Source organism: Carcharhinus amblyrhynchos, chromosome 25 (genome assembly GCF_965287045.1).
Source record: "Carcharhinus amblyrhynchos chromosome 25, sCarAmb.v2.hapA, whole genome shotgun sequence".
Classification (NCBI taxonomy): Eukaryota; Metazoa; Chordata; class Chondrichthyes; order Carcharhiniformes; family Carcharhinidae; genus Carcharhinus; species Carcharhinus amblyrhynchos.
The window spans coordinates 8,736,173-8,753,239 of NC_137348.1; the positions used below are offsets into that span (position 1 = coordinate 8,736,173).

At 45.4% G+C, this 17,067-nt stretch overlaps 1 protein-coding gene across 1 annotated transcript in view; it reads right to left on the reverse strand.

Moving 5' to 3' along the window:
• Window positions 1–11,969: 11,969 nt before the first annotated feature.
• Window positions 11,970–17,067, reverse strand: part of st6galnac6 (ST6 (alpha-N-acetyl-neuraminyl-2,3-beta-galactosyl-1,3)-N-acetylgalactosaminide alpha-2,6-sialyltransferase 6) — a 59,445-nt gene continuing 54,347 nt past the window's right edge. Inside the window, exons 7-8 of the mRNA XM_080212222.1 lie at window positions 14,765–14,872; window positions 11,970–12,833 (exon numbers count right to left, since the gene is read on the reverse strand). Of these exons, the coding sequence (XP_080068348.1) occupies window positions 12,650–12,833; window positions 14,765–14,872 (292 nt within the window). The 3' untranslated portion in view covers window positions 11,970–12,649. The remainder of the gene's footprint in view (window positions 12,834–14,764; window positions 14,873–17,067) is intronic.

The following is a 17,067-nucleotide window of genomic DNA, read 5'->3' on the forward strand; positions in this document are numbered from 1 at the left end:
TGCTTTTAAGTGTTCAAGTATTCTCCTTATGCCCCCCTAAGGTAAGCCCCCCTAATCAACCCCCAAGGCCCCTCATGCACCTCCATGCTAATGTACTCCTCCTCCCCACCAAACAACTGTGAGATTACACGTGGTGCCACCTCTGTGTGGGGAGTGTTGTGAATGTCTTTTTTTATTCACTCCTGGGATATGGGTGTTGCCGGCTGGCCAGTATTTATTACCCATCCCCAGTTACCGTTGGAGGGCAACTGAGAGTCAACCACATTGCTGTGGCTCTGGAGTCACGTGTAGGCCAGACCAGGTAAAGATGGCAGATTTCCTTCCCTAAAGGACATTATTGAACCAGATGAGTTTTCCCAACAATTGTTTCATGGCCATCCGTAGATTCTTAATTCCAGATTTTTTTTATTGAATTCAAATTCCACCATCGGCTGTGGCGGGATTTGAACCCGGGTCTCCAGAGCGTTAGCTGAGTTTCTGGATTAATAGTCTAGCGATAATACACTCGGCCATCGCCTCCCCTGTGTTTATAATCTCATGGATAGTCCTTGTTGTTTTCTCATGTGTAATTTTTCATTTGTACCGATCACAATTTCCCATGAATTCATGTGTAATTTACGTCGATTCTTGTTCATGTTAACAAGGTTAAGAAAAGGAAGTTGTGTTGGTAAATCCTTCAGTTGGGGGTGGGTTTATTTGGTAAATTTGGTTATTTTAGTTGACAGTTCTCCCACCGTATCGTAACATGAGGCACAAATTGAGGCTTTGCCTGCATCATGTCCATCCTGAGAATTTACCCCTTTCTTGCTTCTCTCCACAACGCCTTTCCTTTCTTAATGTTCATCTTCTCAATCCTTCTCATTCCATCTCCACTCCTACACTCAATCACTCACTCACTCTCCCTCACAACGTCCTCCTCAACCCTCCCCCCTCTTCGCTTTCTCAACGTCCTTCCTCACCATGCTCTCACCTGCTCCTTCATGGCCACCATCATCCATCCCTCCTCCTCCTTCTTAACTTCAACATCTTTCCCTTTCTCCTCTCCTCATCTCCCCTCTCCCCTTCTCGCCCATCTTGCCCTCCCACCCTCTCTCACCCACCCCATCTCCCCAGTCCTCATTTCACCTTCTCGCCCTATTGCCCTCCTTCCCATCTTGCCCTCTCCCTATCTTGCCCTCTATCTCCACTTCTCTCTCTTACCTCCCCCACCCCTCTCCTCTCTCTCACTTCCCATTGCTGTTTCTCCTTCTGCCCTCTCCCATTCCCTTTCTTCCTTCTCCTTGTATCCTTCCCTCCTCCCTCTCCTCTCTTCCATTTCCTCTCTCTCCTCCCCCTCCTCTCTCCCATCTCTCTCCTCCTCACAATCTTTTCCATCCTTGCCCTCTCCTCCCACTCTCTCTCTCCCTTTGGCCTCCATTGCCTTTTCCCACCCTCTTTCTGTCGCAGAATCACAGAATCATAGAATCCCTACAACACGGAAGGAGGCTATTCGGCCCATCGAGCCTGCACTGACCACAATCCTACCTATTTCCATAACCCCACATATTTAACTTGCTAATCCCCCTGACACTAAGAGGCAATTTAGCACGGCCAATCAACCTAACACGCACACCTTTGGACATCTTTGTCATTTCCCTCTCTCCTCCCACTCTTTTACTAGGTTATTTTATGGAGAAATGATCAAGTTGTACTGTGCCAGTGCTGAGGGTGTAAAAATGAAAAAAAAACTCCAGTAAAAGTATATATTTTTTTAAATAACCTCAGATTCAATTTAAAAAGATAACTAATGTTCACCTGTTCCAGAATTTCAAAATTACAGCCTCCCACAAAATGGCTTTTTGCATTGTGAAATCTGTCACTCCGATAGATCAGTAAATGCACAAAATGTTACTGAAATTAGTGAAAGCACTTAACAGATGAGAGGATTTATCAGGTCTGTCAGAAAGACACAACAAGCTGACAGACGGGTAAACTGTACAGCGCAGAGAGAGAGGCGATTACAGAGCAGAAATAATAACAGTAAGTGAATTCTCTCCAAGCCAGCAAGGTCCCATTGTTCGTAACAAATTGAAATGTCAAACCTTCGCGCTCAGTCCTCGAGTACAGTCACCCCCAGTCCTTCCTCCTTGATGTCTCTGCTTAGGCTTAGAATTTTCCAGCACAAAATAAACACCATTAAGACCGCCTGAATCACAAGTTTTACATTCTGAATTTGGCTGGATAAGCATGACATATTCCATTTCAGGAATGATTCAAGTGACCCACTAGGGAGCTTTTACCAAACAAAGTTTATTTAAGAATATTGTTAACATGTACAGTAAGAAAATTCACAAGAACTTTTGTCAATTGTAAACAAGAAACAAAACAACCATCACATTTGTTCCTGCTATCCATATCATCCTAGTCTCTAAATACTTTTAATTGTTTCGTTCTTAATTAACTGCCCATTGCCTTCTTAAAAATGGATGCTGCTTTTGGAGATCAGGCATTCCAACAAACCACAACCCTCTCTTTTCACACGACAATCCAGCCATCCCAGGAATCAGAATGATGAACCTTCGCTGCACTCCCTCTGTGGCAAGTTCATCATTTCTTACATAAGGAGACCTAAACTGCTTTAGTTGTGGTCTCACCAAGGCCCTGTACTAACTGTACAGTAAGACATCCTTGGTTCTGCACTTCTTACAATGAAGGTCACCATAGCATCTCACTTCTTATGTTGAAAACACGGATTTCCACCTGCAATATTTGCTGCTTTGTTTCTGTGTTTCCTGTTTGGGTGAATGGGCAAATTCGTAGTGAATTTGGTGTAATGTATATAAATGTTAAGTCATCCACCCTGGACAGTGAAACCGAATGGCAGGTTATCTAAATGGTGATAGATTGGGAAATGTTGATGTACAAAAGGAATCGGGTGACCGTGTACACCAGTCACCGAAAGCAAGTGTGCTGGTGCAGCAAACAGTTGGAAAGGCAAATGCTATGGTGACCTTCATTGTAAGAAGTACAGAACCAAGGATGTCTTACTGTAACTGTACAGGGCCTTGGTGAGACCACAACTAAAGCAGTTTAGGTCTCCTTATGTAAGAAATGATGAACTTGCCACAGAGGGAGTGCAGCGAAGGTTCATCATTCTGATTCCTGGGATGGCTGGATTGTCGTGTGAAGACAGATTGGGCCTGTATTCACTGGAATTAAGAAGATTGCAGTAAAGGCAAGTGTTGATTAGCCATGATAAATTGTGGCACGGTAGCACAGTGGTCAGCACTGCTGCTTCACAGCAAGAGGGGCCTGGGTTCAATTCCTGGCTTGGGTCACTGTCTGTGTGGAGTTTGCATGTTCTCCCTGTGCCTGCATGGGTTTCCTCTGGGTGCTCTGGTTTCCTCCCACAGTCCAAAAGACATGCTGGTTAGGTGCATTGGCCTGAACAGATTCCAGAGTGCAGCGACAAGGGGAATTTCACAGTAACTTCATTGCAGTGTTAATGTAAGCCTTACTTGTGATTAATAAATAAACTTCACTTTAAATTGCCTTTACTGTCAGGGGATGGGGATGGGGGGTAAATATGTGGGGTTATGGAGATTGACAGGACAGGGTGGGATTGTTGTCAGTGCAGGCTCGATGGGCCAAATAGCCTCCTTCTGCACGTAGCCTCTATGATCTAATTGAAACATATAAAATTCTCATGGGGCTGGACAGACTGGACACAGGGATGTTGTTTCTTCTGGCTGGGGGGGTGGGGGGGGTGGAATTCTACAACAAGGGATCACCATCTCAGGTTATGGGATAGACCATTTAGGATTGAGATGAGGAGAAACTCAGAGGGTGTTGAAACTGTGAAATTCTCTTGCCCAGAAGACAAATCAGAGAATATACTTACAAAGGAAGTAGATTTCTCGATTCTAAAGGCATCAAGGGGTCTGGGGAGAGTATTTTTGAGATAAGAGGATCAGTCATGATCATACTGAATGGCAGAGCAGACTCAAGGGGCTGAATGGCCTCCTCCTACTCTCGATATTGTGTGTGTCACACAGCAGATGGCGCAGTGGCTCTGCACAATCATGTTTTACTCTGCACGTCACCACCATCTGCTGGCCCATGCCTGGTATTGCAGAAATAAGTATTGTGAGAATGGACATTACCCTTTCAGCAGAAATTTCATTTAAAATCACAGAATCCCTACAGTGCAGAAGGAGGCCCTTCGGGACCTCAAGCCTGCACCAACAACAATCCCACCCGGGTCCTGTCCTATCCCCGTAAACCCACACTTTTGTCCTCCTAATCCCCCTGACATTAGGGAGCAATTTAGCACGGCCAATCAACCTGACCTGCCCATCTTTGGAATGAGGGAGGAAACCCACACAGACACGGGGAGAATGTGCAAACTCCACTCAGAGAGTGACCCGAGGCCGGAATTGAACCGGGGTCCCTGGTGCTGTAAGGCAGCAGCACTGTGCCACCCCCATTTATGTGAAGCTTTTCACGTCCTTTTCAGCCATTGAATTACTTCTTGAAATAATCCTTAACAAGATAAACTCAGCGGGATTTGTCATGATCCCAAACCCAGCAAACCAGGCACATTCCCAATTAAATAAAATCGGAGCTACGCTCCAATGAAGTCAAACGAACGTTAACTCTGTTCCTTCCTCCATAGATGCTGCCAGACCTGCAAAGACTTTTCAGCATTTTCTGTTTTCATTAAATGACCAAGGAATCTGTTCTGATGATATCCGCTCGGAATGAGTGGCGGTCAAGATATTGTTCTGGAAAACCCACCATTCCTCTGCAGAGAGTGCCATAGCTGGGGCAGCACGGTGGTACAGTGGTTAGCACTGCTGCCTCACAATACCAAGGACCCAGGTTCAATTTGCAGTTTGGGTCACTGTCTGTATGGAGTTTGCATGTTCTCCTTGTGTCTGTGTGGGTTTCCTCTGGGTGCTCCGGTTTCCTTCCACATTCTGAAAGACATACTGATTGGGGTGCATTGACTCAAAAAAATGCTGGATTGTGGTGACTAGGGTAACTTCAGTGCAGTGTTAATGTAAGCTTTACATGTGACACTAATACACTTTAAATGTAGTCATTTACATGAACCAGAACCAGTAAAACTTATTTTATTAGTGTTACAAGTAGGCTTACATTAACGCTGCAATGAAATTACTGGGAAAATCCCCTAGTCGCCACACTCCGGCACCTGCTCAGGTACCCTGAGGGAGAATTTAGCATGGCCAATCCACGTAACCAGCACGTCTTTGGGACTGTGGGAGGAAACCCACACAAACACAGGGAGAACATGTGTTTAGGAGTGGCAAGGTGGCACAGTGGTTAGCCTCTCAGCTCCAGGGACCCAGGTTCGATTCCCGGCTTGGGTCACTGTTTGTGTGGAGTCTGCACATTCTCCTTGTGCCCACATGGGTTTCCTCCAGGTGCTCCGGTTTCCTCCCATAGTTGGAAAGATGTGCTGGTTATGTTGATTGGCCGTGCTAAATTGTCCCTTAGTGTCTCGGGATGTGAAGATTAGAGGGAGCAGCAGGGTAAATGTGTGAGGTTGTGGGGATAAGGCCTGGACTGGGATTGTTGTCGCTGCAGTCCATGTTCTGTGGAGATGCCGGCGTTGGACTGGGGTAAACACAGCAAGAATTCTGACAACACCAGGTTTAAGTCCAACTGATTTATTTGATAGTAAACTCACAAGCTTTCGGGGTTTGCCCCTTCGTTCACCTGACACATTTACCCTGCTGATCAGGGTTTGCCCCTTCATTCACCTGACAAAGGGGCAAATCTTGAAAGCTTGCGAGTTTACTATCAAATAAATCAGTTGGACTTAAACCTGGTGTTGTTAGACTTCTTACTGTGTTGACCCACAATGCCATTAGGGAGGGAATTCCAGGATTCTGACCCAGAGACTGCAAGGAATGGCCGATATATTTCCAACTCGGGATGGTGAGTGCCTTGGGGAAGAACTTGCAGGTGGTGGAGTTCCCAATTATCTCCTGCAGAGATGTCCCATTGGATTTATTAGTGACCATCTTATATTAATGACCACAGGCTTTGGACTCGGCCCATCATCCCGAGGCAAGTCCTTCATAATGTCAAAGATGTCTATCAGGTCATCATAGAATCCCTACAATGCAGAAGAGACCACTTGGCCCACCAAGTCTGCATCAACTCTCTGACAGAGTATCTTACCCAGGCCCCCTCCCTATCAAAGGTTAATCCATTGCTCCTGTAATCCACAGTGGCACAGTGCTTACAGGAGCATTCATCAAAGACCCTTAGACAACACCTTTGAAACCCATGACCATTTTTATCTAGGACAAGGACAGCAGATAAATGGGAATACCACCACCTGCAAGGTCCCCTCCAAGCCAGTCACCATCCTGACTTTGTTGTTCCTTCACAGTCGCTGGGTCAATATTCCTGGAATTCCCTCCCGAATGGCAGTCTGGGTCAGCCCACAGCACATGGCCTGCAGCAATTCACGAAGGCAGTTCACCACCACCATCTCAAGGGAAACTAGAGATGGGCAATGAATATTGGCCAGCCAGCAACGCCCATGTCCCACAAAATGAATAAAATTATCAAAAAAAATGATCGTTAGAAATGACGATCAAAAACTTGGTCAAAAAATACAGATTTTAAGTAGCTTAATGTTTATTTATTAGTGTCAAAAGTAGGCTTACATCAACATGGCAATGAAGTTACTGTGAAAAATCCCCTAGTCGCCACACTCCAGCGCCTGTTCAGACACACTGAAAATTTAGCATGGTCAATTCACCTAACCTGCACATCTTTGGAGGAAACCGGAGCACCCAGAGGAAACCCAATCAGACGTGAAGAATGTGCAAGCTCTGCACAGACAGTGGCCCAAGCCAGGAATTGAACTCGGGTCCCTGGTGCTATGAGGCAGCAGTGCTAACCACCGTGCCACCCATTGCAGCTTATTAAAGGGGAAGAGAGAAGCCAAGACATTCAAAGAGGGAAAGCCAAAGTTTCCAATTTGGGACAAGTGAACACTCAGCCACAAACTGTGAGTCAAAGAGAATCGTAACATTAAGAATATTTATTTTTTTTTATATACACGCAAACATCATTCAAACATTTAGATATTGGAACATTGATTAGAGGCTCATCACTATGCAGAAAGTCCGTCATCTGAGCAAGGAGTTAATGGATAAAATGAAGAAATCGATTCATAAGACAGATTCCTTAAGTACATGCCCTGTAACCAATCACAATCTAGATTATCAAGGTAGCATGGTGAGAATTAAATATTAAATATAAAAATATAGATCATACACTGTCTTTATCGAAAAGGCTAACTTTGGCAAATTTGCCCTTTACTCTTTGAAAAGCCAAATTCAAAATACTGCGTAGGAAGTCTGTTTCTTTGTGCCAGAGGAGATCTCCCCTCTTGCTCAATGCAAACTGAATCCACCCCTTGTGCCTCAGGCCAAGATCCTGAAGTAGCAAAAATCAGTAAACCTTGACTAATCCCAGCCCCTACTCAAAAGGCAAGTGGAGAGAAAAGCCACAGACTCAAATCTGACCCTGTCCTTATCCAAGGTTTCAGATTGCTAATCACACATCAGGATCTCATACCAGCTCTCTACAGAGCAACCTGGTCAGTTTTATTCCTTGCCCCCTTCTCCCCGTTCCATCCCTATAGTCCCTGAGAGTTTCTTCACCTCAAATGCCCATCTAACGTCCCGGTGAAATTGCTCATTGAGTCCACATTCATAGACAGTGAGTTCCCAGTCATTACCACCCAATCCGTAAAAAGTTCTTCCTCACATCGCTCATCCAAAACCCTAAATCTGCATCCCTTAATCCTTACGGGGACAAGCTTGTCATTGCCTACCTTCTCTAAACCTGTCCCAATCATGGACTCGTTTCTGTCAAATCACCCCTCTGCTTCAAGGAGAACAACCCCAGCTTCTCCTGCCTAATCTTGCCGCAGAAGTACCGTGCTTCTGGGACCATTCTAGTAAGTCTCCTCCACACCCTCTCAAGCACACTCACACCCTTCCTAAAACAGCTCACACCTTTTCATTGCTTGGTTTAGCCATTACATTTGCATTTTTTTTAAGCACTAAGTCTGCACCATTCACTAAATCTGTTTGGGTGTGAGCAGGTTTGAGTTACTGGATAGCAGTAAAGAGTGGGAGCGATGGGCTTTGTTTTGACTCTCCCAAGTCAGGGGCTCCAAAGTTAAGTGAAGCATTTGTACTGAGCCTCCCAATGAAGACCAGCGTGGCTGCACTGATAGGAAAGGGGGGTGGAACATTAGACTTCCCCTGCACAGTGCCAGGCCAGCATACACTTCTCCTTCTGTGAACCAGTGCTGGTGATTCCCATATGAAGAGTCCATTCTCAGAACAGCTTTGAAGAGGATTTCTGCTGCAACCGGAGTTTGAAATACTGTCACCAATACTCGAAAGTTGTGTTGACAAGTTTCTCCTAAAGCATCCATTGCTTGTTTGAGGACAAGTCACTTGGGGGCAGGGAGGCAAGTTTGGACTCGTGACCCCCATCTTAAGACTCCTGCTTTGTGATATAAATCTTATTCCACAGCCTCTCCTTATGTCTAATTTGCAAAAATATTTTCACACACATCGAAAAACATGGCATTTCACAATTAAAAAGATATTTACCAAGGTCCTGTACACAAACAGCTTGATCAAATACAACTGCTCCCCACCGCGCCCCCCCCCCCTCCCCACCCACCTCTACGATTCATTCATTCAATCCATTCATCACTTTACCCCATCTTAAAAATCTGGAAATTTACAGATTGCAAAATAGCCCATGTGTTAAAAATAGTACAACCTTTCCCCGTCCTGGCCTTTTACCAAGGTCGCTCTTAAACCATAATCATTTACAGCTCTGTACCTAGAAAGCTGGAGTACGACACTGAATTCTTCTGTTCATTCAATGTCCGGATTGTAAAGAAAGCGGGGCCACATCCTTTCTCCGCGGGTCTTGACAGCATCTGTGGAGAGAGAGTAGAACCAACGTCTCAAGTCTTGATGACCCTTCGTCAGAGCACTGGTCATCCAGACTTGAAACGCTGGCTCTATTCACTCTCCACAAATGCCGTCCAACCTGCTGACATTTTCCAGCATTTTTCTGCTTTTGTCTGAGATTCTGGCACCCGCAGTGTTTTGTGTTTATCTTTTCTCCGCTGCCTGACCCTCGTCCCTCAGTCAGTGAAGCCCAGTAAGCCACCAGCTTGATATACTTTACTTTTTTTCACATTTAAAAGGCACCATCTGGACTGTAGCCTGTCCTGGGAAGGGTTAAACACTGCGAAATTTGCATGAGGAAGAATTCCAATTAGGCTTCCAAAAAAACGGGCAATCATGTTTCTCCAGGGACAATCAAATGTTGGTAAAATGTGGGGTTTTTCTTTGAGTAATGGCTCAGCTGTGGGTCCCTGTAGATGAGGAATTGACCAGCTCACTCATCCATCCAACACCTCCAAGTCTCTCTTCAATCTTTGCAAGCTGCTATACCTCTCTATAGTCATGCACAACACACATTGATTGGAGAAAATGGATGCTCAAAATGAACAAGATGGAACTGCACAAGATTTTCTTTTTATTCATTCATGGGATATGGGCATCACTGGCTGGCCAGCATTTATTGCCCATCCCTACTTGCCCTTGGAGGGCAGTTGAGAGTCAGCCACGTTGCTGTGGCTCTGGAATCACATGTAGGCCAGACGGGATAAGGATGGCAAGATTTCCTTCCTTAAAGGACATTAGCAAACCAGATGGGTTTTTCCTACAATCAACAATGGTTTCATGGTCATCAGTGGATTCTTAATTCCAGATTTTTTTTTAGTGAATTCAAATTCTGCTGTGGTGTGATTCGAGCCCAGGTCCCCAGAACACTAGCTGAGTTGTTGGATTAATAGTCTATTGATAATACCACTAAACTATTGCCTCCCCAGCAGATATGGTAATATGTTACCCAGAGATGCTACAGAGCACAAGAGATCCCAAGTAGAAGGGGAAATCTAGAATTGAAAAGGGAGCTTCTTTGGGAGCAGATTAAGGCTACTCAATGTTCAGTGTCAGCCAGTTTTCAGAATCCCACCTTAATGGAGTCTTGAGTACCACAGTGAATACAAACCCCACAGTTAATAGTGGGTTTGAGTCCACAGCAGAAAACCTGCCATTGTCAGCCAACCACTGACAGAGTCAGAAAGATAACAGTGTGCAAGACATCAAGATGTGCCCTTCACGGTATAGGGTTAAGGCACCTTTGGACAGAGTACAGGATGTCTCGCTACACATCCGGTTCATAAGGGCAGCACAGTGATTAGCACTGCTGTCGCACAGCGCCAGGGACCAGGGTTCAATTCCAGCCTCAGGTAACTGTGTGCAGTTTGCACATTCTCCCCGTGTCTGCGCAAGTTTCCTCTGGATGCTCCGGTTTCCTCTCACACTTCAAAGATGTGCGGGTTAGGTGGATTGGCCATGTTAAATTGTCCTTTAGTGTCTGGGGGATTAGAAGAGTAAATTATATGGGGATACGGGGATAAGACTTGGATGGGATTGTTGTTGCTGCAGGCTCGATGGGCCAAATGGCCTCCTTCTGTACTACAGGTTCTATGAACTATGAATCATACCTGATCTGAGAATACTCAAATGGTCAGAACTGTACAGAAAATTGAAATCAAATTACCAATAGAGCAGGAAGAGGGGAAAAGAAAACATTCTAAATTTCAACAAAGATGCACAATATTTGCATCAATCCACCTCACCAATGTGCAAAAGCTAGAACAGAACTTAGCCAGTCTAATTGGTAAGGTTGCCAGCCCTCCAGGATTGGCCTGGAGACTCCAGGAATTGAAGATTAATCTCCAGAACACTGTAAGCATGACCCTGGAGATCATTCATCCAGACATTAGAAAAGATATTTTCTTTGAACATTTCTCTTGAACAGATATAAAAATACTGAAAAGGGAGAACAAAAAAAAGGCTGTTTGAGGCAGTCAAGCATCATTCCACTGGCAAATGGCATAGGTAGGCAGTGCGTCACATTGATGGATGTGTTGGCTGACTAGTGGCTGCAGCGTACTGGTGGGAGAGCAACTCGTGAAGAAACCTCCTGGAATACATTTAATCACAATTGGCAGTCCTACTAATTGGGCTCAGGGCGAACTTTCCACCATGTCTGAAGTTGGATAAAGGGTCTTGGAGGGAGACGGGATCAAGGTCAAGTTCTGAACTTTTGCCCTCAGCGCAAAATTGATTAAAGGCCTCAATTTGAAAAAAAAAATCACTCTGGAAATCATGGAGAAACGGGTTTCAATTTTAAGATAGTCAAAGGTTAAGGTGGCTGACTGGCTATTTGCGGTCTGTCTGATCGAGAATCAGATGAGCTGGCAATGCCAGCAGTGAGAGAATATAACCCAGGGTCAGCTCAAATCACACAGAAAGGATTCACCGTTACGAAAAGTCTCCAAAAATTGATCAATTTCCCAGCAAACATCTTCAGAAATACAAGTGGGAATGATTATAATCACAGCAGTCAAGAACACTTGGGAAACACTGGTTTGGCAGGACTGGAATTGCCCCTTACAATGATCTAGAACACATTACTCAAAAAAGAAACCTTTGATACATTTGAGTCTGGAATTCACTTGGGCTGTAATATCAAAGTGGCAGTGTTCGTGAAGTGCACCTGGTCAGTCATTTACCTAACTTGTTTACATGTAGGATATATGTGTCCCCCTCACCCCCCCCATATAAATATTAGTGAGAGCTCAGCCCTAGTACAAAACAGGTTAAAACTGTGGATCTTGTCCATCACTTCGCAACAAGTCTTGCGTCCCTTGCAGGTGTCACCGAATTCTGGATTTCTTCACATCCATTGGACACCACGACGCAAACTCATCCCTGCCCCCACCGCTGCCCACCCACCACCCCCCCCCCCCCCCCCCCCCACAAACCCAAACAACAGCTCTCAAATCAGCCATAAAAATCAATGCAGAGAGAAACAGAAAGTTGGCCCAGTTCTTTTGAACGACATTATTAGACAGCAGGGTGCCTCTTTCACAAGAAGCTGGTTCTTGAAGGACCAGCAAAGGAAGGGCTAATTGTTTATTAATTAACATCTGTTAGCTGACGTGAATGAAGATCAAGGGAACGTAATTTAAAAAAAAACCTCTATCTGAGGACGAAAGCACTTCCCCACTCTACACAATGATTATTCGGTGGTTCTGGGCGCTCGGTGGCGTTACTGTTGTGAGGCCGTCATTGGACTTGAAACAGGAAGAGGCGTCGCGTTGGTGAGAGTTGAAACACAGTCTGTCACAAATGAACAGTTGCGCCTTAAATGCAAGTCGGCTTAAGGGGGGCAAAGTGGTTCCACAATCTGGCCCACAGTGCATTTTAAAGCAGTCAGTATCCAACAGGGTGAGTGTAACGTTGGAATTTATCTTTCTGGTTTCCTTGTCTGTCACCCTCCCCCTTCCCCCATCACCTGACCGAATGTTTGAGTGTCACAGTAATTCCCCGCACACTGATAGTACAGATCTGTACATTGCAGCCTTTGATGCTGGAATGTTTTCGTTTCTAAGCTAGGAGCTAGAAGTTCATGAAGGCAGCACACGGCTGCAATGGGTGTCACAAGCAGGTCACCAGCTGGGCTGCAAGAAGGAAATGTTGTAGAGCTTCGCCCATTCAGCAAACACGTCTTTCTCGGTGATGAAGCGATGGTGATTCCCCTTCTTGGCTCGCTCATTCCCCACGAATGTCTTACATTCATCAGGACCTTTCGGCTCGTAATAATGATAAGGCAGGTGCTTGGGCTGAACTTCTCTGAAAATTAAAAACAGTTTTTTTCCTCCAATGAGAACACAAAAAAAGGAGACTATTTAATGTTATTTTGCCTCAACTCCACCATGAGTTTGTGCAATAGTTACAAACACCAATATCGTTTTCTTATTCCTCCCCACTTCTTTTAAGTTTCTTTTTTAAGTTTTTCTTTAGAGTCATAAGTAGGTTTACATTAACGCTGCAACGAAGTTACTGTGAAATTCCCCTAGTCGCCACACTCCGACGCTTGTTCAGATACACTGAGGAAGAATTTAGCATGGCCAATGCACCCAACCAGCACCTCTTGGGTGCCTGTCTGTGTGAAGTCTGCATGTTCTCCCAGTGTCTGCGGGAGTTTCCTCCAAATACTCTAATTTCCTCCCAAAGTCCAAAGACGTGTAGGTTCGGGGGATGTAGGTTAGGGGAATTGGCCACGCTAAATTGCCCTTTAGTCTCCAAGATGTGTCGGTTTGGGAGATTAGCCATGGTGAATGCATGGGGTTACAGGGATAGGGCAGGAGAGAGGGCTTGGTTAAGATACTGTCAGAGAGGCAGTGCAGACTTGATGGGCTGAACGGCCTCCTTCTGCATTGTAGGGAGTCTATGATTCTATGACATCAGGAGAGGAATCCCCACCTTAAAGAGTTGCCAGCCAGACAGCTGGGAGTTCTGTTGCAGCAAGATGAAGTGGTCACCACTGGTGGATTACAAACAGTCTTGAACAAGAGGGGCCACTGGAGGCTGAACTGAAAATATGTCCAGGGTATCGTATGAGCTTGATGTCAGGATAGCAAAATTGTTGGAGAAGATTCTTAGGGACAGGATCTATACACATTTGGAATGGAATGGCCTCATTAGCGACAGGCAGCATGGTTTTGTATGAGGGAGGTCATGTCTCACTAATGTGATTGAGTTTCTTGAGGAGGTAACAGAAATGGTTGATGAGGGAAGGACCGTAGATGTTGTCTACACAGACTTTAGTAAAGCATTTGACAAGATCCCTCATGGCAGGCTGGTGCAAAAGATTAAATCACACAGAATCAGGGGTGAACTAACTAGATGGATTCAGAACTGCTTGGCCATAGAAGACAGAGTAGCTATGGAAGGGTGTGTTTCTGAATGGAGGTCTGTAACCAGTAGTGTTCCGCAAGGATCAGTGTTGGGACTTCTGCTGTATGTAACATGTAAATAACTTGGAAGAAAATATAGTCAGCCTGATTACTAATTTTGCAGATGATACTAAGATTGCCGGAGTTGCGGATAGTGATGAAGATTAATACAGCAGGATACAGATAGGCTGGAAAATTGGCCGGAGAAATGGCAGATGGAACTTAATCCAGACAAATGCGAGGTGATGCATTTTGGTAGACCCAATTCAGGTGGGGGCTACAAAATAAATGGCAGAAACATCAGGCGCGTAGACACAGACAGATCTGGGAGTACAGGTCCACAGATCCTTGAAAGTGGCAGCACAGGTGGAAAAGATGGTGAAGAAAACATATTGCACGCTTGCCTTCATCGGCTAGGGCATCGAGTATAAAATTTGGCAAATTATGTTACAGTTATATAAAACGTTGGTTAGGCCACATTTGGAATACCGTGTCCAATTCTGGTCACCCCACACCCCAGACATTTTCTCTTCCACCTTCTTCCGTTGGGAAAAAGATACAAAAGATCACGTACCAACCAACTCAAGAAAAGCTTCTTCCCTGCTGCCATCAGACTTTTGAATGGACCGACCATGTATTAAGTCGATCTTTCTCTACATCCTAGATATGACTGCAAATTCTGCACCCTCTCCTTTTCTTCTCCCCCATTGTACTCTATGAATGGTATGTTTTGTCTTATTGCACACAAAAAAATACATTTCACTGAATCCCAATACATGTGGCAATAATAAATCAAATCAAATGAAATCAGAAAAAAGCACTTACTTGCAGTGATTGGGAGGGGCCATTCCATACACCTGGACGTTGTCACAGAGTTCGATGGCTATCACCATTGTGAACCAGCCCGTACTCAGCCAGGAATGTGATTTTTTTCTTCAGAGACAAGGAGGAAAAGAAAGTCCTGTTAATAATAATCATAGACTGTCTATAGCGTAGGAGGAAGTCATTTGGCCCATCGAGTCTGCACCGACAACAATCCGACCAGGCCCTACCCCATAACCCCACATATTTACCCTGTTAGTCTCTCTGACACTAAGGGGTATTTTAGCATGGCCAATCTACCTAACCCACACATCCTTCGGACTGTGGAAGGAAACCGGAGCACCCGGTGGAAACCCACGGGGAGAACGTGCAAACTCCACACAGGCAATGACCCAAGCCAGGAATCGAACCCGGGTTCCTGGTGCTGTGGGGCAGCAGGGCTAACCATTGTGCTGCCCAAAACATCTACATCATTAAACATCCAAAAAAAAGAGAATTTATGGCATAGACACAATCCTGAAAGCCAACGCCAGTGTTTATGTTTCACACGAAGGGAAGAATTTTCCTGTCCCGTCTGCCACAGGAATCATAGTAGGCATTTGGGCAGTGGGTGGGTGGGGGGGGGCGACCATGCAGAGATTCCTCGATTTGGGAGGGGGTTCTTGTTTTGAGGCGAGCGTGGCCAGAAAATCCCACCCAAAGACTTTTTAAAAGTTCTTTCACAGGATGCGGCCGTCATTAGCTAGGCCAGCATTTATTGTCAATCCTTAACTGCCCTTCGGAAGGTGGTGATGAGCTGTCTTCCTGAAACACTGCAGTCCATGTGGTGTAGTTACACCCCACAGTGCTGTGAGGGAGGGAGTTCCAGGATTTTGATCGAGCCACATAAAGGAACGGTGATATATTTCCCAGTCAGGATGGTGAATGGCTCGGAATGGAAATTGTAAGGGTGGCTGTGGTAATGGCAAAGTCACTTGACCAGCAATCAACAGCTAATGCTCTGGGGTCACAGATTCAAATCCCACCACAGCAACTAATGGAATTTAAATTCAATGACTACATTCGGAAATATAAAGCTAGTCTCAGGAATGGTTTTCATGACGATTGTTGCAAAACCCATCTGATTCACTAAAGGCCTTTAGGGAAGGAAATCTGCCGTCCTTATCCGGTCTGGCCTACATGTGACTCCAGAGCCACAGCAATGTGGTTGATTGTTAACTGCCCTCAGAAGTGGGATGCATGGGATGGGGTGAGGTGAGGGGGTGGGTGCAAGGAAAAGCAACCAGTTCATCCTGATCACAATTTAGTGACTCCAGTTGGGAAGGGCTAACATGCAGACATTGAGTGGCACTAGCTGTAGGCAGCCAAGGCTGGGGTATAAAAGTGGCTAGTGGGACAATAAAACCCCACAAGGGATCAAAACTTTCAGGAAAGGGGGAACATTGTTGGGAGGCGAAGGTGGGGAATGTTAAGAACTATAACATACAAGCCAAAGCCCCTTTCCCAAAATAAGCATCAGGCCCAGGTGAGATGTTTCCTCAGCTACTGTGTGAAACAAGAGAGGTGGATTGCAGGGATTCTGATGCTAATTTTCAAATCCTCTCTGGCCACAGGAAAGATGGACCAGAGGACAGCTAATGTGGTACCTTTATTCAAGAAGGGAAGGTGGGAAAAACAAGGGGGAGTTTTTCTCACTATCACGCAGGATTTCTTGGGAGGGACGGACCATGCAAAAGGTCCATTGACCTCGGGCGGAATGTTCCAGGTTTGGGGTGAGCGCAGCTGGAAAATCCCTAGGTAATTACAGGCCAGTGAGTCTAACATCAATGGTAGGGAAAGTATTGGAAGAAATTCTGAGATACTGGATTAATCTCCACTTGGAGGGGCAAGGATTAATTAAGGATAGTCATTGTGGCTTTGACAGGTGAAGGCCATGTTTAACATTTTTGATTGAATTTTTCAAGGAGGTGAGAGCAGTGCAGTTGATGTAGTCTACATGAAATGCTGTTTAAATGTTGAGGGTTCCCACCTCTGCATGGGCTTCAGTGAGGCTTTTGAGAAGGCCCCACACAAGAAACTGATCAAGAAGGGAAGAGCCCATGGGATCCAGGGCAGTTTGGCAAATTGGATCCAAATTTGGCTAATTTCACTCAGAGGATGGTGAGTGAGTGGAATTGGCTGCCGGTGGTGGTGGAGGCAAACTCATTGGGGTCTTTTAAGAGGCTCCTGGACGAGTACATGGGATTTAATGGGATTGAGGGTCATAGATAGGCCTGGTAGGTGGGGATATGATCGGCGCAACTTGA